Genomic DNA, 23,915 nt, shown 5'->3' on the forward strand with positions numbered 1-23,915 from the left:
AAATGATAGTCATTATTAAAGATACCTTTCACAGTGGGTACAGTTGTTATTACTAATAACATGTAATGGACCCAACTGTTTAAATTCTATTTAAATTATCAGAAGACTTTTCTTAGTTTAGCATTTTTTCATTAGTTTCTGCAGTCCTTATGAGACTATATAAGCATATTTCAATCAATCTGATAGCATAATTTCTTGATTTTACTTTCAGATATCATTAAGCTCTCTCTGCAGTCTCCTTTGCACTCAAATAGTCTCCGTACAGCTTCGTTCAGCTCTTGCTCAAAACTGTAAGTGTGTCACATACTTGGCTCTGGTTTTTGTGTAGCAGCTTATCACTATAAAAATTCCTCCAAGAATAAAATGCCAGATATGGTGTTGACCATGGAAGTCACCTCTGTATTCTTACCAGGCTGTTTGCTTTGAGTAGGGTGAGTCAGTCTTGTTCTATTATTCTCTGTTGCTTTCTCAGTAACTCTAAGTTAATTATATGTTAGTAAAAATCTGACAAAAAAAAAAAAAAAAAAAACCTCTTAGCAATGACGGTAAAAACAATATGTGCCATGAAATGTGATGGATATCAAAGATCTGCTGTTAGTGAGGACACACGAGCCTACGCACCCATCCAGCCTCACATCTGGCAGACTCCTGTTGAGTGCAATCATATCACTGGCCATCAGATTGAACTGGTTAATCTTAAAGAGCTCCTTCATTTTCTCCTGGTCATCCTTAGGGATGTTTACCGCTTTGCCCATCTCACCTGGACCCTCGTGGCTCCGTGATATCACTGCTGTAACGTAACAAGGACACCACAGAAAAATATTTGATAAGAAAACATTTTTTTCTCACCAATGAGGCAAAAAATTAACATCAAACTGCATCATAAAACAAATCCTACTGCATAAAAAATGGACTCTGTGGAACAAGGAGAGTGCAGAAAAGCGTGCGTGTTCTATTTCTGTCCACTTTGTAAATTTTCTAAACTCATATAGCACCCAGAGCATGAAAACCTAATTTTCCAGATCAATGTGCATGTGCGTTTGATAACAGAAATAAATGTACTGGCAGCTGGTGTTCACACATGAACAGTACATCATGTTCACATTTATTACATTATTATAATACTGTATATACAAAAAAATGTGAAAGCCTCTAAAAGCCTGTGCTATTAAAAGCAAGGAAAAATGTGTTTCTTCAAACATCAGTGCATGCTCAGCAGAGAAAAACCTTTAACACAGCGACAGTGCATCCACTCCGCTTAAGCTCTCTCCTGGTGGTTCTGGCTTAGGCTGACAGGGTATTAAGCACTGTACACTTTGCCAGCTATATTTAATTTAAAAATTTAATCTATTAGGAGGTTTTGAATTCAGAGATTTAGGCCGATGTATTAATAGGTGAAAAGAAGCAGCTTGACAGCAAAACAATTGCTACAGTTTTTGCTATGAAAGGCCTGGAAAATATCAGAATTGCTACTGGTGCTGCACAGCGCAAGCTTCTTTCACCGAAGGTAAATAACCACCCATTGATTTATGGCTCTGCTCTCTCTCACTCTCTTTCTCTCTAATAATCTCTTAGAACAGAGGCTGTGATTTCCATGAAAGGGGAACACACAGTTCACATTAGCTGCATGGCCTCCAGCTAAGAGGATTTCCTAAGACCCCTTTGTGGAGACGGACTGGGATCGGTCGGATTGTAACCTCAACTGATCCTGGGTTTTCTTTATAATGCTGCTGACACTCTTCATTTGGACACCAGCTGACATCTGATGGACACAGCTCTCGAGCTGCATGACTGAGCATCAAAACATTCTCAGCCTGCTCCAGCCATACTCCAATCCATCATTCTTTGTGTGTGGATAAACGTCTTGCAGAAAGAGAGAGAGCACCAAGCAAACCATCGATAGTAGTTTGGGTTTCTAAAGAAATTGTAGTGAAATTGCCAGCTGCAAAGCTGAGACTGTGCAATATTGCTTGATAGATGGATGGTGGCCAAGCAGCAGTGCAATGACTAAAAGCTGGAAGCTGTACAGTACAGGTTCGTGTTATCTGAAAGCTAATTTGTACTGCCTAATTTATAGCTGCTGACAAAGTATTAGATATGCTAATTGTAAAATAGGGTTAAAAGGGCAAATGAAAGGCAGAGAAAGGTGCTAAAATGAGTTAAATGTGTAATTATGTGTAAATTCTCAAGACCCAACTTAAACTATACAGGTAAGAGTTGTCATGTTTTGATTGTTAGCTAAGAACCATGTGCACTAAACACATGTGTACATCTTGGTTGTGAGCTTTGTGCTAGGTATTGCAATTTTTTTTCCAAAGCCTTCAATGGTCATAAAGCTTGTCCTAGTGGAAAATGCAAGCTGGAAGGGACATCTTTTAATAGTTTTCCCCTACTCTGTAGGCACCAATTAGCTTCACTTCACAGCATCGGTCACTTTCTTAAAGGAGCCCATAACATTTGAAGGGCCTGATAATTTATCAGTCTCTGAATTATCATAAACTGACACTCCCTAATGACACTTCTTGACCTGGTTTCCAAGTCCTTATCAGTTGATTAGGGCCCAACTTCCTAATGACGTTCTGAGCCCGAGTCAGTGTACGCATGGATAAGTGTTGAAGCAGTCTGAACCCAGGATTTTAACAAAAGAGAGAACCTAGAGGCCTAAAGAAACACTTCAACAGACCAGTGCAATTAGCAATCTAATTAAATTGCTTGGTTTTCTAGAATATTTCCAATCTTCTGTAATGCTGTGGTAGCTAAATCAGAAAGAAAGGTTCTGGAAGAGCGAAAGATGTAAAAGTGAAATATCAGAACAGTAGCCAACATGCTATTTAGGCAATGCCAGGTAAGAGAAGAAGCCACAGCTGAGACCAACACACACAATTTTGTGCAGTCATCATCACGTGGCTCCTAAGGTTCCCCTGTTGTTTTCATTCTCGTTTACGTAGAAAAAGATCTGTGTAGTGTTACACAGTTGGAGTCTCCTCCTTAGGCTCAATCCATTCTTTTTCATCCAGAAATTACCTCCTCTTCTTCCCTCGCCTGCTCTGCTCTGCTTCCTGCCTGGCACAGCTGCCATTTCATTAAAGATCAGAGAAGCTCCTCTTGAACACATAACCACAGAAGACCATGAACACACATCACACAGAGTACTACTACACGTCTCTGATATGTACTTTAACTGTAACTCTCTCTGGTGTTGCATGACAGGTAAGGGGCTTTGTTCATAGAAAGATTCCAGCCAATTAGAATTAATGTACCATCTGTGAAATGTAAGTACACAGAACTGGCTTAATTATTCTTGGCATAGATGTAACAAGATGCTACAAACATTCCAGGAAGATTTTGGTCTATATTGATATGACACCATCACACAGTTGTTGCACATCCAAGAAGAGAATTTTCAGTTCCACCACATCCCAACGTTGCTCTATAGTAGTGAGATCTGGTGACAATGAAGACAATTCACAGCTTGAGATGATCTGAGCTTTGTAACAAGGTGCATTGCCCTGCTAGAAAATGCCATCTGAAGATGAGCACATAAAGGAATAGATATGATCAGCAACAATGCAGAATGGAGATCAATCAAGTGAGACCATGCGAATTATAGGAAAACAGGAAACTGAGGCTGACTTGACAAGAGTGGCACCCAGTGTGGTCTTCTGCTTCATGGTTTTACATGTAATAACGCACCCTGATTCTACCAGCCTAAACCAGTGTGGCCATTTTCCTCTGACATCAACAAGGTATTTTCACAAAGACAACTGCAGCTCATTGGAGATTTTCTCTTTTTTGGATCATTTTCTGTAAAGCCAAGTTTATGAAATCTCCCCACCTGCCACCAACAACACCAACAAATTCAAAGTCACATAGTTCACCTTTTTGCTCCCATTCTGATGATCCACTTCAGTGGGTTATCTTGACCATGTCTAAATGTCTAAATGCACTGAGTTGCTACCACTTGATTGGTGTGATTGATTACACATTTTGTTTATCAAGCTGTTGCACTGGTGTACCAAAGCAGCCATACTCCTGCTAACCTAAAACTGCCTTGTAGATATTTTTTAGAAAGGAGAAATTTGTTATGGAGACATATACAAAACGTATTTTTATATTAAACTGCAAGAGATATGAATTTTCTGTCTGAAGTTAAGCATTTTTAAATCATATTCTATAGGGAATACTTAATCAGCCTCAAGCAGTCATTCGTGGAACCCCAAGGGCTTCATTATTCAGCCTCAGAGGTTGTTTTGTCTACTTAACATACTAACACGTGTTTTATTGTGTTTGAGGCAGGTTTGCAGTACTGAGAAAGCAAATTTTTCATGTAAGACTTGTTTTTACTAATGTGAATCCAAGCAAAGAACTGTTTTAAACCCAAAATAAAGCAGTGAATTTGTGCTAGACTAAAAATTATATTTTCATTTGACAGCTGAAAAAACAAAATAAAACAGGGGTACACTAAACAAGATAAAACTTGAAACACCTGCAGAGACATTGCAAAATCCAGTGTTTGACAGCAATCCTAAGATATTGTTCATATACACAGAAAATCCTGCGATCTCAAATGCAAAATAACATCCAATGTAACTGCCGACTTTTGTATGGTAATGAGACAGAGTAACTTGGAGCTCAGCATCATTCTAACCTTAAAAGCAGATTACTAAGCTTCTTAGAAACCTGCTTACTTGAGGACATGTGAGGAAATTAACTCTATTAGAGGAAGTGTGTTAAAGTGATTTGAGCAGCACACCTTTATACAGAAAAGCACAGTTTTACAACAGCAAAAAAACTCAGTTTCATCAGTTTCATTTCATAGTCCGTTTAGCAAAAAAGACAATACATCAGAACTGTCAAATTCATATAAATTTATGAATTTTTTGTAGTTATAAAACCAGAATTCTTACCTTTTCTTACATTACCATCAACTATTAACTGTTTCATATGTCTTATGTGTTTTTCTGCTGTTTCAGGCAAAGCTTTCCCCTCAGTGAACACTGTTTTAATAGGATTTGTCACAGATGATAAATATTTTACACTCAAGTGAAATTTTAGAAGGTATTATTGTCTCCAGCTTACATTCTCATGCATGTTTGATACAAAATAACAGGGAAATTCTGCAACATCAACTTACCTCGAAGCGCAGGGAGCAGCGAGCGGTCCTTCCTATCATCACATTTGTTACACTCGCTGAAGTACAACAGCAAAAACACATCCACCAGCACCCACACTAAAGAGGTGGTCAACACCACCTTGCAGTAGACAAACCGTCGCATCACCTCTCTAGGATGACAGCCAGGCAAGTTGATAGCGAGCCCTTAGGAGCGCTCAGGCTGCCAGTGAAACATCTGAAGTCCAATGACAGGGTGAAGTAACAGGGACGAAACCAAGCAGGTTTGACCACGGGGCATCATCCTTCAGGAGATGGGAGAAAAAAGAGGACAATACTAAATTTAATGTGAAATGACATCATAATAGTTTAAGTATTCCTGCTATGAATCCAACTGATATCAACCCTTACAATAAAATGACATAAAATGCAAAGGAGGAACTACATTAAAGTAGATCAATATTAACCTCTTTTAACCTTTCTCAGGCTTCACTTTATCAGTTCCATTGCTCTGTTAGCATCCTCTGTCAGAGGTTTCCAGTAGCTACTTAAGAGACCTGCAAAAACATGAGTAGTATGAGTATGACCTGCTAAACTTAAGTAAAATTTCTATGATCTTTCTAGGGTATTGATTGATCAGCTATAATCTAGTAATGACTCTGCTTCGTCACTGTTTTAGGAGGAGGACCATTATAAAGCTCAAATATTTCCTTTTGTAATTTATTTTGTAATTGATCTACTTTTTGCTTTGAGTTATTGCCCTAGAAATGTTTAAAAATATCCAGGGGGTCTTATACAAGCTGCGATTTCTTTTTTTGCTAGCAGTGGTTCAGTTTGTGGCAAAACAACAATGAAGTTCATGCATACGTTTAAGTAGTAAGCTCTCTATTTACTCATCTGTGTGTTTGACCTGCTAGTCCATTCTTAAAACACTCGAGTCTGTCTTCATCACTTTTCATCATTCATTTTCCCACCTTCTACAAGCTAGTGACCCACTTTTTCATGTCCTTCTGATCTCAGTGCTCGTCTATCATTCTGCCTTTCAGAGTCTCATTCATGCGACCTGCCTCCTCCCTGCCTCCACCTAACTAAAACATCTTCATTTAACTTTTCATTACTTCTCCACTGTCAACAGCACCAGCATCTGGGTTCCAGGGGATCCTGTCCCACCATTGCTGGTGCTATATTCTGCTATATGGGGTCGCAGTAAAAAAACAAACAAAAAAAAAAACAACAACAGCTCTTTAAGTCCAATGGTTTTCATGTCAGGACATAATAAACATATGGTGAGATCTGCCAAAATCAGCTGTTAGTTCCTGTGGAGCAGTAAGGATGCACTTGCATGTGACACCGTGCAACAGCTGAGAAATGAAAAATGATCTTGCTTGACAGTAGCCTGTTTTGTATTCAACTGTATATCGCACTTAATTTTTCATTTTTTCTAAGCATGACCTCCCTGTACTGATTTTTGCAAATCATATTTTCTTCCGGTGAAGTATAACTGACAGCATATACAGACAAAAATATACTCTTCTTCAATGCAACAAATTCCTTTGTTGGATTATTTTTCTTGTTCAGCTACATGAGTGTGACTTCAGTGTCTGATCAAGTTTTTTGATAGGAACATTTTCGTAGTGGTCCCCTACGCTTTATTTTGGTAAACTTTGGGTCTTCGCTTACAGTGAAGAGCTTTCATGCTAACAGCATGTAAGTGTGTGGCTGTGATTGAACACTCCACGTTTTTTTATCACTATTTTTTACACTGTCCACATGTTATGCAGGAAACCCATGAGCTACATCTCAGACTCAGTTAAATGTTTAAGTTTAAGACAATGTGTTTAGAAAAAGACTAAACAAGAATGGCTTATGTGGAATGGCTTTTTCTCTCAAAAAAACAAAAACATGTCAGCACAGCCTAGCTTTGCAAAATCTGGAACAATTTCCTTTGGACAGATGAGACCAAAGTGGAGATGGTTGCACATAACCACGTTTGGTGAAAACTAAACAGAGCAAATCAGCACAAACATGTCATGCCAGCTGTCAAGTACGGTGATAAATTGGTGATGATTTGGGTTTGTTTTGCAGTCAGAGGATCTGGGCACCTTGCAGTCATCGAGTCAACCACAAACTCCTCTGTATGCCAAAATGTTCTAGAGTCAAATGTGAGGCCATCTGTCCGACAGCTAAAGCTCAGCCAAAATTTGGTCATGCAACGGGAAAATCATCACACGCACAGCAGCAAATCTACAGAATGACTGAAAAAGAAAACAGGCTGTACCTTAAGAAAACTGTGCATGAACAAATATCTGCAAATTGAAGCAACATTGAAAAAAACAGTGGGGCAGAAGTCCTCCACAGCGATGTGAGAAAGTGAACAAATAATACAGAGTTATTGTTGCTAAAAGTTGTTCTATAAGCCACTAAATCATGTGGGTATGTAGCTTTTCACACACCGATCTGCACTTCTGTTCATTTTCTGTTAAAGAAATAATAACACAGCGTACTGCAATTTGTCATGTTTTATAGGTCATCTGAGGTCGTATTTACTTAACTTTATGACCTGGTAACATGGTAACATTTACATGCTATGTAAATGAGTGTAAAACCTTAGGGCATACTTTCCTTTTACCATGACTCTAGGTTCAGCTGAGTCTAATTCACTTTAATTCATATAGCGCCAAATCACAACAACAGTTGCAGAAAGAAGCTTAATATTGTCAGGGAAAAGACCCTATAATAATAGAGAGAAAACAGAGAAAACCCAACAATCAGACAGCCTCCTGTGAGCAAGCACTTTTGCGACAGTGGAAAGGAAAAACTCCCTTTTAACAGGAAGAAACCTCTGACAGACAGACAGGGCAAAGACATGTGGTGGAAGAGAGCCTAGATTAATAATAACTAATGATTAAATGCAGAAACGTGTATAAACACTGAGTAAGAAAGGTGAGTAAAATAATAGCCAAATAGTTTATTACTCAAACTCTGTGCTTCTATAAATCACAGTCAATTCTCAAGCAATCTTTGCCTTCTCTGCAGGTGTTTAACTTTACTGCAAACATTTTCTAATTATAACTAATAATGATGAGCAACATATGAGACAAATAGCACTACACATAGTATATTTTCTTCCTACACGGTTCTTATTTTCTATTTCTCTTCTTTGTTGCTTTTACAAGAATAATAAATAAATAAAAATTAAAAACTGAGGAAGGAAGGTCAAATCCAGCCTCCCACATTGGACTGACCACAGTCCCTTCGCATTCTTCCATTTGAGAGGATGAGTGAATGCTCATTTCCCTTGTACAGTCTTCACCCACTTCATCAGTAGTGCTGCTAAGACCATCTGGGATGCTTAAATACCAGAGGCAATTTGCAGAGGTTAAATATCTCATTGGCATGGAAAGTGCGCCTCACAATATTTCTGATGAAAGACAACATAATTTTCTGTCTAAAAGGATCCTTGACTGAAATTATAGGTTTTTGTTAACTGAAAGACTTACGAAAGTACAATCTGGATGATATTACAGTCATGAATAACACTTTTATTCAAATACGCAAACCGAGCACAGAAATGGTCAGGAATTTTTTTGAACATCTGTAACAAAATACACCACAGTGCTTTTACATTACTCTGGGTAGTAAAACAGATCAAAAAGATTGGATGGTCTACCGATTGTTTCCAGCCTAGGATGATGTGGTACATCCCATGTATTAAAGCCACATGAGCCTCTTGATATTCTCAAAATGTAAAATACATTAAACATAGTTTCCATAAATAACTATGCATTTAATTGCCAATGCATTTAGATATAACTTACCTGAGTAGTTACTTTCATAACTAGCGGAAAAACGCCTGCAGAGTAGTAAGGACAGATTTCCTTATCTTTCACATGCAGCATGGTAATGACTTTGCACTACACACACACACACATGCATCTCTCAGTCCAACTCTGTGCCCCCTGTCTAAATGTCCATCACAGAGGCTGACACGGCTGCCTTAGGCTAACTGTTATCTCATTCAAAAACAAGGCAGCCTCTACCCAGCTGCATCAAGACTGACATCACAGTGCAGTTTTTCAGTCATTCAGACAGAAACTGCACACCACTCAATAAAGTAGATGGATGCAGTCTACACTTAATGACTGTAATGAACAAAATTGTGACATTAAAAGCGAAACAAGTCTGCATCTAGCATATCACCTCCACTCACACTGTAGACAGATCAATGATGATTCTGCCTTTGTGATGTCTGTTTGCATCTCTAACCATCTGCTTTGCTGCATGTGTGTTACAAACATATTTGGGTGACTATGACTGCACCAGCCACACCACCAAGAGTTTGCTGGTTTGAAGAAGTCTGACTCAATTAGTCTCACCATCTGGAGAGATGAATATTTCCTGTCTGCTGTGCACAGCTCTAAAAATACATGTCTACATTCTCGACGTGAAGCGATTTTTTTTTCTTTCAATCTTTTCAATAGGACTGGCCATTATTAACTGCTTCTCAAGTGACACTTAATTGTGTTGTTAGCAACACTCTTTGTTGTGAAATGTCTGGTGCAGTGCTACAAGTTAAATTATGTATTCCTCGCCCATTCAACAGGAGTGCTTCTACTGTATGCAAATGAAAGGCTGTATACTTAAGCTGCCAAACTGCGTTTCACAGTAATATAATTGGACACGGCTCACTTCAGCATCTGACAATGGAACTGTGACAGTAACAGGAGACTAAAAATTTAATAAATTAAAAAAAACATAACATTTTTGAATGAATCTTTTTCTCCTCCACATTTACAGTACAAACCCTGCTGACCATCAAAGCACCCACTGAGGTTTGGGTGCCTTCTTAGGAGTAAGAGAGACCAGGCCAGCTAACAACTGACTTTGATATTTTCCCATCAAGCACCTGCATCTAAAAGGTCACAAGCATCATGTAAAGCTGCAGTACTTTCTTAAGTGTTAAATGAAAACTGTATTTGTTATGTATGGTAAAAAACCTGGCATACAAACAATTAATAATTGGGTTAAACATATTGGTACAAACTGGAAGTCACACTGGCAGTGGCACTGAAAAATAACAATACATACACTGATCTTAGATTGCCCACTATTCATATGCAAGAGATTGTGGCAGCAGAAAATCATAGGCTTACTGGAAGAAAAGACTCCATCAATATATCTGACTGTGGTGGTCTTAAAAGTGTTGATTACCCTCAATCTGTCAATCTTTCATTCATGTTCAGGTACATTAGGCCTTGGCTTCAAAGACTGGTTTAATAATTGTTAGATGTCACATAAACAAGACGGCAAATATTGTAAGAGCAGCCAACAAAAACCTCATTTTATGGTAATACAGATTAAATCTAAACTATAACCAAGCTCTCGACCACATTAAGATCACCGTTTAATGGTGTGATGTGTAACCATAGGAGCCAAATTTTAGTCTTGCTATGCAAGATGTGCACGCAACAGAAAATGGGGACACTCTTTGCTTACCTAAATTATGGATGGAGTGAACCATTGACCTGTTCCTGACTCGCTCACGGGCAACGTGTTGAACGTGGACGACATACCCAAATCTACTGCTAATTACTGGTTTAAAAAAACGGGGCCAAATTTACCGCGCGAGCGCATAACATCTCGTAAAAAGACACCTAAGTTGCAGTCCATCTCAGCGCAGAGTAGTCCAAAATCCAGTCCGTCCAGTAAACCTTCTCATGGTACCTGTGTGGACTCCTTAATGTGATAAGTCTCCGGCTGAGCCGCACTAAACCGGTGGATATGAAGAGTCTCCATTATTTTTCCCCTTTTGCGTTTAAATGGATATGCGGTCACTGCAACAGACGCCTCTCTCCGCGCACCTGTTTTCCGAGTGAATATTGTAACGGTAAGAGGACAGGCTGAGATAATAGTCAGCACAATCTAACCTTAGCTCAGACCGACCTGCATATATACCGAGTCTCCTCTCTGATTGGCTCACAGCGACGTCGCTCACGAAATCCCTTTGAAGTAGGGCTTCACGGGCGTCTGGTAAATGTAGGCGCGTGCATACCACCAAATATAGTGTTTGTTTTTTTTTTAAATCATATATTAACATACATTTATCGAAATACGCTTAATTTGATTTTAGCTACTTGAATTTTTATTTTGTTTTAAATTCGTTTTCACGGAATCTTCTCAGACATATATTAGGAGGTCAACTTGATGACAGTTATTTTCCATATATACTTTTCATTTAGCATAGGTTACCTGCAGCAAGAAATACAGCTATAAAAGCAATCAAAAGAAACGCCCAAATGCCTATGCTCTTTGTGAAATGATCTTTTATTGACATTCTCGGTTTTAACTTTGTCTTGATATTCTGAACTAAGCCTGATTCGTCGTGTGGTTTTGTAGTTTCGTCTTTATAAAGCTTATAAGCAACTATTAGAGCGTTTTCCTGTTTATGTTTCCAGCAGGAACAAGGAGAAATGCACTCTAAGGCAGATTACACCCGGTCAGGGTCTAAAGGTCAATTCACTGAAAATTTCCAAAGGACACAGACACTTGTGTGTACATCACAGGTATTTTGAAGCAGACTTTTGGTGGATCGTGTTGAACAATGCTGCCATCTACTGTTATTGATAAGAAACTCGGTTTTGCCGCTGGGCAATTAGCCAGATAAAATCTAACCGAAGCATTTAATAAACATTCAGGGAATCATAATAACTCTGATGTACTGTCAACGAAGTGCAGCCACAGACTCCAAACTCTCCTTTATTGCTATTTCATTTACCTCAGCGACAATAAAGAAGCTGCAATAAATACTGCAATCTGTTTTCTGTGAAATAAATCTGCCTTCCGTTCATATCTGCAGTGTATGCAGATGAACACTGGCTTCAGATCAGACCCAAATTATCCACTAGATGTCACTACACGCCCTCCTTGAGTTAGAAAGTAATAAAAAAAAAAATTGAAAATAATACGTCTATTATCATTATTATTAGTAGTAGTAGTAGTTTTAAGACTTTGAATAACTAGATGGCTTTGGGGAGTATGTTTTTCTACAACAGCTGATGTATAGTATAAAGTTTTTCTCAAGTTTTAGAGTGAGCTCTATTGGCTGGGTAATTGTGGGGGAAATGTAAAGTAAAACTGGGTGGAAATGACCTGAGTTTTGAACTCAAAACTTTATTTCAAAAAAAAATCAGGAAGGATTCATTTTATTGTTTATGACAGACCAAAGCTGTGAGGTGTGAGGCATAAACCTCCTAAAGGTAAGATAGGAAAACACTGTGCTATAAGCAGACCTTTTTCATGTGGCAGTAGAGAAAACACTGATTCAAATTATTAAATTTGCCTCCAAGCCATTACAGGGTCCTTATATTGTGCATGTTGGTTCACTGTCATGAACAAAGCCATTGTTACAAACATCTGTAACACTTGTGTTCTTCTTATTATCACGGGGAGCTTAAATCAGCCAGCTAAGCATCCAGTCTGGGTGGCTTTGGATCATGTGTAGGAGGGAATATATTTTGGACTTTTAACTTATATTCATAGGTTTCAAGCTTTTCCAACGGATAATCATCGTTGCCATTCATAAAAAGGAATTAAGTAACAGATCAACAATAACAATTAAAACTACATAAATTTCTCTCTCTCTTTCGTTTTATGTTTGCTTTTCAATTCACAGACAAATTCATCAGGACTTTTTCTGTAATTTTACGCATGTATAAACTACAACTTACTACATTTACTACATCATTTACTTTATCATGTAGAAAAACTGAGACGTGCTGTTTCAGCTGCAACACGCATTTGTAAAGCTTATGAAGCTCACTTTGCATTCCTATATTGAACAGTGCTGGTCTTCAGTATGGCTGCAGGAACACGATGCAAGCTGCTCTGGCCTCTCTCTGACACGGGGTCAGGAAAGACCCGTCAAGGTTTTGAATGAACCACCAACTCATTAAACCATGCGTGCATACACACACCAACACACAGATGGCCGCAAACACCCAAACATACGTAACAGACAGTACGTAATGTCCTACATACATGCACATTCGTGGCACGCATGCGGTCCGGTCGTATGGTGGCGCTCTTGCTGTGCCTTCCTGCCACTGGAGAACAGCGACAGTCTGGCTATTTAACGGCGGGGCTGGTGGCTTCATTCCGCTCTGAAACTGGCAGCACACCACATGAAATCCCCAGTAATGCGATGCCAAAGCAGCTTGTTAAACTCAAGAAGAGCGTTGTCTGATCTGAGGGAACTTGTTCAACTCGCCGCCTCCTCATCTTCACTTTTCACTTGATGACAATTTCTGCCGGATCGTGCCCAGCGCGTCTTTCTCTCTCCGCCTTCCGCATCTGTCGCACTGAAAGTTTGGTTTTGCGAAAGTAGACATGAATAACACCGGCTTCAACCAAACAGAGAGCGGCCTATTCAACAAGACAGAGGAGTTTTTTTGCTGCAACTTTTCATCCGTGGTGACTGATAATGGCTTTGTGGCAGCCGCTCCGGATGAGAGGAGCCTCTTCATCATGAGGGTGGTCCAGATAGCCGTCATGTGCGTTTTATCCCTCACGGTGGTGTTCGGCATATTTTTCTTAGGCTGCAACCTCCTCATAAAGTCAGAGGGGATGATTAACTTTTTGGTAACGGACAGAAGACCGTCAAAAGAAGCGGAAGCAGTAATTGTTGGAGCCTACTGACTGATAAAGACATATACAGTGATCACACTCTGATCAGATGGCCACAGATCGGAGACAGTGTGATGATCAGCCGCCAAAACCGGGCCCGTTTTCATAATGGTACTAAGAAAAAGAAACAAGAACTTAGAGGAGCGGTCACCTTGCAAGAGGTAACTAAACTCTGCTGGTGACCGATACTCACGGGGTGGGTCTACCTTATTTCTGGTGGCCTTTAAAGCCAAGAAAGACTCATTCATCTTCAAGAGGTATAGTGCGTTTTAAGCCTATTGTTGTATTAAGTACTGTAGGCTATTTAATCACGCACTGTTGTCATTTCAGTATAGTTTCCCTGTTTGTAAAGCAGCATCCTTTGTCAAAATAGTCTTTGTATTTGCTGCTTAGAAATACCTCCTTGCATCGAAAATGCAAGGGCAAATTACATGAATGTTGTTTGCCTCTGCATGCAACGTGCAGCTCTCTATTTTCTGGTGACAGTTGTTTGCGTGTCTTTGTGGGCGGCGGTGAAAGTCTGTAATGCTGTGTATCATGTTCATTTGAATAAATTCATTCTGTAATTAAAGTTTTCTTCTTAAGATCTGCTTTTCTGTCATATCCTCCGCCACACCCTCTGCCAAAGTAACTGAGATCTCAGAAGCTAAAATTACAGCAGGAGAAAGAGCTCTTTGATTCATACTGTGATAATGACATGATGTTAAAATACAACAGAGGGTACTGATCCTGATGAATATATATATTTAAGCTTTATCTATATCTATGAAGAGTTGTACAGTTACAGGGAACCAAGAAATAGCTGCTTGCTTTTTCCTCTTTTGTTTTTTTAAATTAGAGTTAGATTTAACATCTAAATATGAATTATTTTTACCCAAAAGGATGCCTTAAAAATGCTCTAGAGTCCAAGAAGAAAAAAAAAAAGTCTCGCCTTCCCAAGAGAGCCCTGTCTGGGTCAGATTTTGATCCATGCAGCTTTTTACATCCTTCCTCCTTCTGCCAAAACATCTGTTATGCTCATCCCCTGATTCACCTGGATTCTACCTCCCCTGGAGCCTTAAAAATGACTTGCTTTCTCAGTTCAGAGAGGATGAAGCTATCGGACAATACGCTGCTGTCTGATTGCCCACCTATGCTCCGCTCGCAGTTAAATAGAATCAACTTACTTAATTTAAAATGCCCTTCACCCCAGTTACTCCCTCCATCTGTTTTACCCTTTCTGATCTATGCATCTCCTCTGACACGGCCTTACTCGTCTGATGAATGTTAGTCAAGGTGGAAACTGTCTCAGGCCACATTTGCTGTCCTCATGGTGGCTCTGAAGAACTCAAGCAAGCACTTATTTTACTAGTCATGCTGAGGAAAAATAAATAAGTCAGCAGTAATTAGATTTTATACTCTTATAGGTGGAAGACCTACACATGGGTTATATTAAATTAAAACAACTGCTATCAAATATGGCACAATCCAGTAGAGTGGCAATAAATGCTGCATTTGTGAAGCTTATGATGTTGACTTTACTGGGGCTATATTTTATAGTCTTGAACAGTGGGGGGCAAATATTGCCTAGATTCTTTGGAAGAGAGGAGTTTAATGAAAGACCACCAAAAACAACAGCTTGAGAAATTGCAACAACTGAATCAACACCTCTCGGAGTCAGCCTCCACAGAAACCCAGGGCTGGAAATCTTAAATATACAGCTGAGCTGGGTTTATAGGGTTCATATTCTGTTCTTGTCTTGCCTTCTTCAAATTTCTAATAAGAAATAACTGCAAAAGCACACAATCCTGGGAGGTTATTAATAGCAAGTTAATAGGCTTCTTTACATGTAAAATTCACACCCCATAAATTTACCTCTGAATAATTAAGCCACATTTAGTTTTTCAAACTGAGCAATAGATTTTTTCACATTTTCACCTCAGGTATGACTCTCTGTAGTTAGAGCAACACGTTAACAAAGCAAATGATGCAAAGAGAAACATGTCTTTCTCTGTTAATAACAGCATGAAGTGTTATTAATATAAGTAAACATAAAACATATAAACGCACAAAAAAAAATTTGGCTTAACTGAATATGGAATAGAATAACAGTAAAAATGCAGCAGGTATAATTGTATTTATATATGTGACTCCAAGCGTTTCTCTTTTCTGTGATTGCTTCTGTTAGGTAGTGCTGAGAATAGCTCTCAAATATTAAATATCCAGCAGAGAACAATCTTCTGTCTGCAGCTGAGCTGTAGTTAGTTTATCCCACAGTGCTTCATACACATTTATATAGGCTGAAATCTGGCTAGAGATCCTGAAAGAAGCAGATCTAAAGTTGGAAATTCAAGTTTAAATACTATAATTTTTCTTCTTATTTAGGATTTTACTTTGGATTTACCACTAGAGGCCATCTCAAAGAATACACACACCTGTCACATACCAATGCTGAGGGAGATTTAGGAGATACTAACAGCAAACAGTCATCTATATGTTACCTGGTTTTGTGTTAATCATCATTTATTCACAAAGTGTTTGGGATTTAAAAAAAACAAACAAACATGTTCTTATTTTTCTTAATACACTTGCAGTCTGGTTAGAGTAACTTATATCACAACCGCAGCACAGGTAAAAACAGCATTAACTCACTTTATCCCATGTGGACTGTATGCCAGCTTTGTTCAACTGTGACTGCATCTGCAGGGTGTTGATTGTGGGCTAAAAGAGGCTTCGGGTCCTGACTCGCTCTCATATGATTGGCTGGTAAGCAGAGATTCAGTCGATGAACTGAATAGTGACTAAAAGCTCCAAATAGCAGCAAGGCACCACAGCCACCTCCTCGGTTTACTCCTATTCTCCCACAGCTTTATTCCCATTCAGTTTATTTTATAGCTGTGATGTGGGAGAAATAAATCTGTTAATGTCGCCTTATGTTTATCTCATTGAATTGTGGTTTTATGAAGTTTTTCTCTGCTGTGTCTTTAAACAGTGAGATGTTTCTTCCCAAAACTACTCAGGCTCAATGTAATTCTTTATTACTTTCCCATTTTTAAAGAGTTGGTACACTGAAATAAGAGTAAAAATTAAAATGTGAAACACATTTTAAAAAGGGGGGGGGGGGGGGGGGGGGAGGAAATTTAGCAAATTCTCTAATGCTGAATGTGATTCATTTAATTGTATTTAAAACAAAATATTGTTTGTGCCCATTTCAAAAGAGTTAGGACAGGGGCTTGTTTATATCTACAATTCACTTCTTTGAAAAACCTTGCATAAGCATCACAGGCAAGAGATTTAACTCGTACTATATTTTTTATTACAGATACATGCTGCTGCAGCATGTGCAGAATCTGGTTTGACATTGTCGTTCAGAAATAAGCAAGCCTCATCTGTAGGGTACCATATGACACTCCTAAATCTGTATATAATGCAGTTTACACCCAGAATATGATATTATTTTAATGCAGTGTTATCCAAGGGCCTTAAGATTACAACCCTTCTGTATTGGTTTTCACCCATATCACTTGTATGTGGACAGATTTTTAAAGATTTTACATACCACAGCTGAAATCTACTGAAATCTAGACATTTAGACATTTTATTTTATTTTTTATTTTCCTAAAATCTCAAAGCATTTACCCAGCTTTTTTACAATGTTTGTCTTGCATCCAATTTCAACTGAAAAACATTTTTGCATTTTATCTTTGTTGTGCTATTAATTCAATGTAGGGATTTGCCAGTCATTTGGTTAGGTTTTTTTTTTTTTAGCATTTACCACAGCCTTCTTGCTTCTTTGGAAACATGGCTGGAAAAAAGCTGAATGCAGACTATAAAATGCAGATATTTTCATCAACAGTAAAATGTATTCGGTCTGAACCAGCTGGTGCAGATGTCATGAGATGCCAAAATCTAACGAAAGCAATAGTTGTGGAAGACAAGTTGTGATAAATCCACGAAGACTAGTTCTGAAGACTGATTGCATTACTTCACATCTCGAACAGCAGTTATAGGATGAATCATGGCTCTGTTGTACTGTTGATTGTTTCACACTGAAGCATCACTGGGATTTAACATCTGAGGAATCCTGCCACTAACACTTTAGTGTAATCCAGCGTGTGTGTGCATACATTACTGAATGAGTAGGAGCAAAAGTCTGTTCGCTCACAGTCACTCACTGAGGAGGACTGACCTCAAGTATACAGACAAGTAGCCCCTTTGAAGGTAATAACTTGTGGTTCACTTTTAGATTACTCTCAAGCTGAACAACTCGTTCGCTTTTTGTTTCTTGAAGTGCAGCTGATAATGAGTAATGCAAAATCCCAACTTGGCTGAACATCACAGCTCTGTGGAGCATCATTTTCAGTTTACGGAGTGACTTTAACTGCTTAATGCTGTTGTGTTCATTCACATCAGGTTCCCGTTTTTTGTGAAAAACCTCTGATCAAGTTACCGTTCAAGCAATTTTACCACTCAATGTAAGGTTTATGACACAGCTGCCTGAAATTAACACCATTGTTAATTATTGAAATAATTTTTTTATGTTTCTGTATGCCAAATTACAGCTATTTGCTTGCACTCCTGAACAGGAAGAAGTGGAGGAAATTTGATTAATTTCATAGAAATCCAGTGTGCCTGCTCAAATGTGGGTATAAAAACATGAATTCAGTTGTGTTTTTTTACTAATATATAACAATATGATTTACAGTTTTAAACAAGTTTTTGACAGATTTCTAAAACATTTGTTGCAGAAATTTAACAAATGATGGGTTGTTAAGAACGCTAACTTGGACAAAACAATAACTGACAAGACTTGTAAAGGATTACTATCTCATAGTATAAATGCTAGAATCTATTTATTAATCAACCAACAGGAATACCACATGAGAGGTACCCTGACACTCATGTTGGTGTGAAAAAACAAAGCAAGTCCAAACCCAAAAGCTCATACACTGCATATGCTAAACAAGAAAGAAAATCTCATTTAGTTTGGCCAGCAGACGCCTTGTTCGTAGAATGTGTCTTCCAGCTGTTACCATGGCTGCATCAAGGAGGAGATAATACAGGGATAGAGAAACTGCATCCATGCATGCTAGCCTACAATTTAATAAGTATTATCATCTCTCAGTCTACTTACATAAAACTTGATGTTGTGTACGCAGATTTGTTATCCATGCTGGACAGCGTGGCCTGCAATAAACTTATAAGACTTCTGAAATCTGACAGTCAGTTGGTGCCTTAAAAAGTAGGTTAATATGAGTTTAAGGACAGAGCTGGGATAAAGGTGTGTGTGTGCAGTTGTGTGAGTGTGTATTGAAGAAGTAATCGGGTATATTTACTATTTTCTAAATAGACACTTGTTAAGTTTTGTAACAGGATCTTACACCGGTTGTGATGCTATCGTGTTGGGAAAACTGTCAGCGTACTCAAAACCTCTTTTGTGACAACGGCCATAATAAAACATCAATAAGTGAAAGACATAATAAGATAATTTATCATGTAGATAAATCTTTAAACATTTGATAAAGTTACAAATACAGTCAAAATTTAAAAACAATGTGAAGTGTCCCTTTGTAAAATAAAATGTCCCCTTACTCAAAATTTATGGATGCTGTCAGTGCTCTCTGCCAGCTCATATTCGACCTGTAACGCAACAAATTTTTTTTGAAGACCTTTACTAAAATGGTGAAAGTGAAAACACATTTTTGTTGTTACATCACTGTTAAAAAACCTGCTTCTGAAGATTGACATGAACCCTTGTTTCAAAGAAAAAAAAAAGCAGAGTGCTTTTCACATACCTAAACTTGAAAACAAGTCAAATGTGACCCAAACACAATATAAGCGTTCCTCCCTTGTAGTTTTAGGCTGATCGACCACCTTAATCTTGATTATCCTCACTCCATGAGGCAACATCTTGCATGGACCTACAGGCTGAGGGCGATTGATGGTCATTTTATATTTCTTCCTTTTCCAGATAATCGCACTAACAGTTGTCAACTTCACACCAAGCTTCTCACTGATGGTTTTGCAGCCCATTCCAGCTTTGTGCAGGTCTGCAGTCTTGTCCCTGATGTCTTTTGACAGCTCTTTGGTCTTGCCGGTGGTTGTGGAGAGTTTGGAGTGGAAGAAACTGATTATGTGGACAGGTGTGTTTTATACACATAGCATTTTTTATTTATTTGTTTGTTTGTTTGTTTGTTTGTTTATTGTGATTGATTGATTGTAATCACACAAAAAATCAGCACACAGCTGATATGTGGGATTCTGGATTTGTAGGGGATCAAATTTCACTCAGTGAAATACAAATCAGTTCATAGCTTTTATTTAATGTGATGTTTTTTTCTGAAATTTTTGCTTAATATTCTGTCTCTCACCATTAAAATGAAACTGCTATAAAAACTAGAGACTTTTCATTACTTTGTAAGTCAGTAAACATACAAATTCAGGAGGGGATCAAATAATAATACCCCCCATTCGGAAGACAGACAAAAATGCACCTGCCAAAGTGCTCACAGCCACCTTTGTCATAGATACTGCTGTGGTAGGTGTACCCAACACAGCACAGTCACAAATAGACTCACAAGGTAAAAGCAATACCAGCTTTGCTATGGCAGCTTGTAATTAGAGGATACATCGGATTTTGCTAAACCAAACAATTTTCACACTAAAAACAAGATTCATGACAGACAACAGAGACTTTTAGCAGGAACTCATCATTCATTGCTGTCATGCAAGCACAGTGCAGCACAATATGTAATGAGTCTTTGTTGTTTTAAAATAATAGTGGTGTCGATGTGTTATTGAACCTGCAATCCATTACAGCTGTTGTGTGAGTGTGTTTCAGACTTTACTGACCTTCTAACCATGCCACTCTCTGCCAGCTACAATCTGAACAGTGTTGTCACCGAAAGGGAATTATTACTTGACTTTGGGGGGGAAGTTTCTCTATACACCATTACCACCAGGTAATAACCTTTTCAAGAGACCACTCTGACAGAGTATCAAGGGAGGGAGTTGTTTTTTGCTTTTTTCTTAAATTGCACTTTCAAACTGATTTTTGATGAATGAGAAGACTTTGCTATCTTTCATTCCTGATATACAAACTGTTTTAGTGTAGTAATATTTCTGGCTAATGATTTGAATCTGTAATCTGTTCGTGTGGATGTAGTGTTTTCAGCAGCGAGAAGTAATACTGTAACGTGACAAAATGTGGAAAAAGTGAAATGTCGTGATTATTTTCCACACATCGACAGTCAAGAAGTCGAGCTCACTAACTCAAATCACCAGAATAAGCTACAGCTCCTGTCAATCAAAGCCCTAACTTAATGTCTTATATATAAGACACACACAAGGGATATCAGTGGCTGCAAAAAGACCCTCAGTTCTGTATGAATCCATAAGAAAAACAGTCCACAGCCCTGACCTGAATGAGTAAATGACTTTAGATTATGGTTTCAAAACATCAAGATTGTGATTTCAAAAACACTCATTGTAAAGCTCACAAATCAGTGGATGATCTCACAGTAGGATCCATCTATTATAGACCTTTAACACAATGGACTGAGCAGGAGAGAAACTACAGTTTTTGCCATTTCTGCAATGTCTTCATTTTTACAACTGCTTGATTCTCCAAGAAAACCCATGAATTTTAAAACATTTGGTAATATATGAGGAGCTGGACAAGTTTTAGTCTGTATTTCTACTCTACCTGAAGCATTCATCCAAACTACTTCAAGCTTGGCTCTGCATTATCAGCAATATGCCTAAACCCACCAAGTGTAAAGTAGACTGGATGAATGGTACACAACAAAAGCTAAGACCAGCCCCACACAGACAGATTCTTTCTTTATTAATGAGATTGTTTCAACAGAACAACAAAAGACCTTCTGCGCTCTTCCTGCTTTTACAGTTTGCTGCATCACATTTTTCCTGACCTGTCACCATGACCAAAGTGTATTTTTAATCAAGCGGTCTTTATTTTGAGTCAATTGTGTGTAAAGCTGTTTGTGCACTTTCAGTGGCCAGGAAAACAGCCGAAGACCTCAGTTTGACATCTGGCTCACACTGACATCACACACCCGTCTGTGGGCTTTCATCATCACCACCACCACCTGCTCTCGTGAGACCTGAATGACATAGAGGAGTACTCATTCGACTGCTTTACCGTTTGAAAGGATAGAGAGAAACAGTGATGGGGCAGTACAATAAAAACAAGCAATTATAAGGTCACACAACCTCTAATTAATAGAGTTAATAACTATTCTGTTTTCAAAAGTACAAAGTCTTCTGCAGCGTTTATGTGAAGAGCTAATCTTTTGGCTGAGCAAAGATACACTGATGAGAAGTGTACTCTTCATTCCTGACCGTAGAAATGAGCCGTGACAGTTTTGGCCTCCCTGCCAAGCACCACTGTCCTGTCTGCCTATGCAGTGCACTCCCATGCCCCAGCTGTCAGCTGCACTCAGTCACTGTACCATTAATGAACTACTTTTGGCCAAGCCATACTTTACTATAACATCCAGTATTTCTTAACCTGATCATCTTCATCCAAACTGCCTCATTTCTACGCTTTAGCCACAACAGACTTTATATACAGCTATACAGTTTGCCCCATGCAGTGTACAGATATAGAGTCAAGTCATTTTATTTATATAGGAAATGTAAATACAACAGATGTTGACCGAAGTGCTGCACAATGAATAAAATCATCAAAACACAATGTAAATGATTTAAGGGCAATAAAATGAATAACAATAATAATTCAATATTTAAAAAACATGTAAAAATATAAAATGATCACAGTAAAAACAACAATTAAAATAATAAACGTAAACAAGAAAGCACTAGGGGAAATGACACAGCAAGTTCAAAAGTAGTACGAAGCTCAAAAAGCTATTGAAAAGAAATATGTCTTAAGTTGGGATTTGAAGACTTTTAGCGAGGTAGATGGTCTAATCTGAGGAGGGAGACTATTCCAGAGTGTTGATACTGTGACTGAATGCACAGTCACCTTTACAAGCCAACTGGGAATTCATAATAATAATAATAATAATAATAATAATATATTTTATTTATAGCACCTTTAAAGAGCCTTAAGGTCACCTTACATTAGTGCAGCAAAATAAAAACCTATACAATAAATAGAATCACAATTATAAACCTAATGAAGGTAACAATAGACTAAGACCAAGAGATACAGGATGATGATCCACAACTCTAAGTGAGCAATATGGGACATAGGAATGTAAAAAGAAATCCACTAGATAATCTGGGGCAAGCCCTTTTAAGCACTTGTATAGCACTTTTATATGAGCAAATATATTTTAAAATGGATCGAATATATTATTACAGGACAGATCTGAAAACAGAATTACTACATTTGTAACCTATTCTATGCATCCAGTATGAACAATAGGTCAAATGTGACTTGCCAGCTGGGCAAAGTGTCCTTTCTTTCCGATCTGATGCCGTACCTTGGGAATTCATGCCTAATGGTGCACCTTCTGATTCTGTCACAGCACATGAAAGTAAGCCTGAATGCTGCATGATAAAACCTCTACAGGGTCATGACTTATTGAGCTACCTCAAATTGCTTCTCACGGTGCTGCAAGCTCTTCCTCCCCCAGGCCTGGCTCCATTATCGCCTGACTCTGTCTGCAGGTTACGGTCACATCCCTGACTTCCTCTATTTAAGTTATACTGCAGCTTAACTCTACAGTGCATGCGATTGATTTGAATTTAGAAAACTTTTAAATTATCACAGGAAAAATAATAATGCCACATGGCTCAGTTTGTGTTAATAGGTGAACACATGAAAGTATACTACAGTAATCCTTATGAAAGACAATAATTACTCCCATGTATGACTTTTCTATTAAAAGCATCATATTTTATAAGAAAAAGACAGACTCTTTAAAGGGGAGACTTGGTGAGTAAAGATAAGAAGTTGCGTTGACAGAACAGATCTATCATATAGCAGAGGAGACGTGGCGATAGAGAGAGCGAGCAAGAAGAAAAAGTAAAGATAAGAAAAAGACGGAAGTTGAAGCAAATGAGTCAGAAAAGCAGATGAAGTGCTCTTTCTGTGCAAATGATTTTCATCTGAGCGCAGAAGAAGAGTGCCAATCACTCAGTGTCAAAATTATCC

The 23,915-nt window shown here is 38.3% G+C and overlaps 2 protein-coding genes across 4 annotated transcripts in view; one reads left to right on the forward strand and one right to left on the reverse strand.

Moving 5' to 3' along the window:
- Nucleotides 1-11,063, reverse strand: part of galnt13 (polypeptide N-acetylgalactosaminyltransferase 13) — a 36,193-nt gene extending 25,130 nt beyond the window's left edge. For all 3 annotated transcript variants that reach the window (XM_087853122.1, XM_087853121.1, XM_035906694.2), the window contains exons 1-3: nt 10,607-11,063; nt 5,135-5,415; nt 622-790 (exon numbers count right to left, since the gene is read on the reverse strand). In XM_087853122.1, coding sequence (XP_087709248.1) covers nt 622-790; nt 5,135-5,276 — 311 coding nt within the window. In that variant the 5' untranslated portion in view covers nt 5,277-5,415; nt 10,607-11,063. The remainder of the gene's footprint in view (nt 1-621; nt 791-5,134; nt 5,416-10,606) is intronic.
- A 2,213-nt stretch (nt 11,064-13,276) lies between these two features.
- On the forward strand, nt 13,277-14,363 carry rprma (reprimo, TP53 dependent G2 arrest mediator candidate a). Its single transcript, XM_035906821.2, has one exon. It carries the CDS (start codon nt 13,496-13,498, stop codon nt 13,802-13,804), a length of 309 nt encoding a protein of 102 aa, XP_035762714.1. The 5' UTR covers nt 13,277-13,495; the 3' UTR covers nt 13,805-14,363.
- Nucleotides 14,364-23,915: the final 9,552 nt, after the last annotated feature.

The sequence above is a fragment of the Neolamprologus brichardi genome, chromosome 16 (genome assembly GCF_056152115.1).
Source record: "Neolamprologus brichardi isolate AB-2024 chromosome 16, ASM5615211v1, whole genome shotgun sequence".
Taxonomy (NCBI): domain Eukaryota; kingdom Metazoa; phylum Chordata; class Actinopteri; order Cichliformes; family Cichlidae; genus Neolamprologus; species Neolamprologus brichardi.

Bases quoted from the DNA above. Each gene is read 5' to 3' on its own strand.
- rprma (XM_035906821.2), top strand. From the start codon at position 13,496: ATGAATAACACCGGCTTCAACCAAACAGAGAGCGGCCTATTCAACAAG.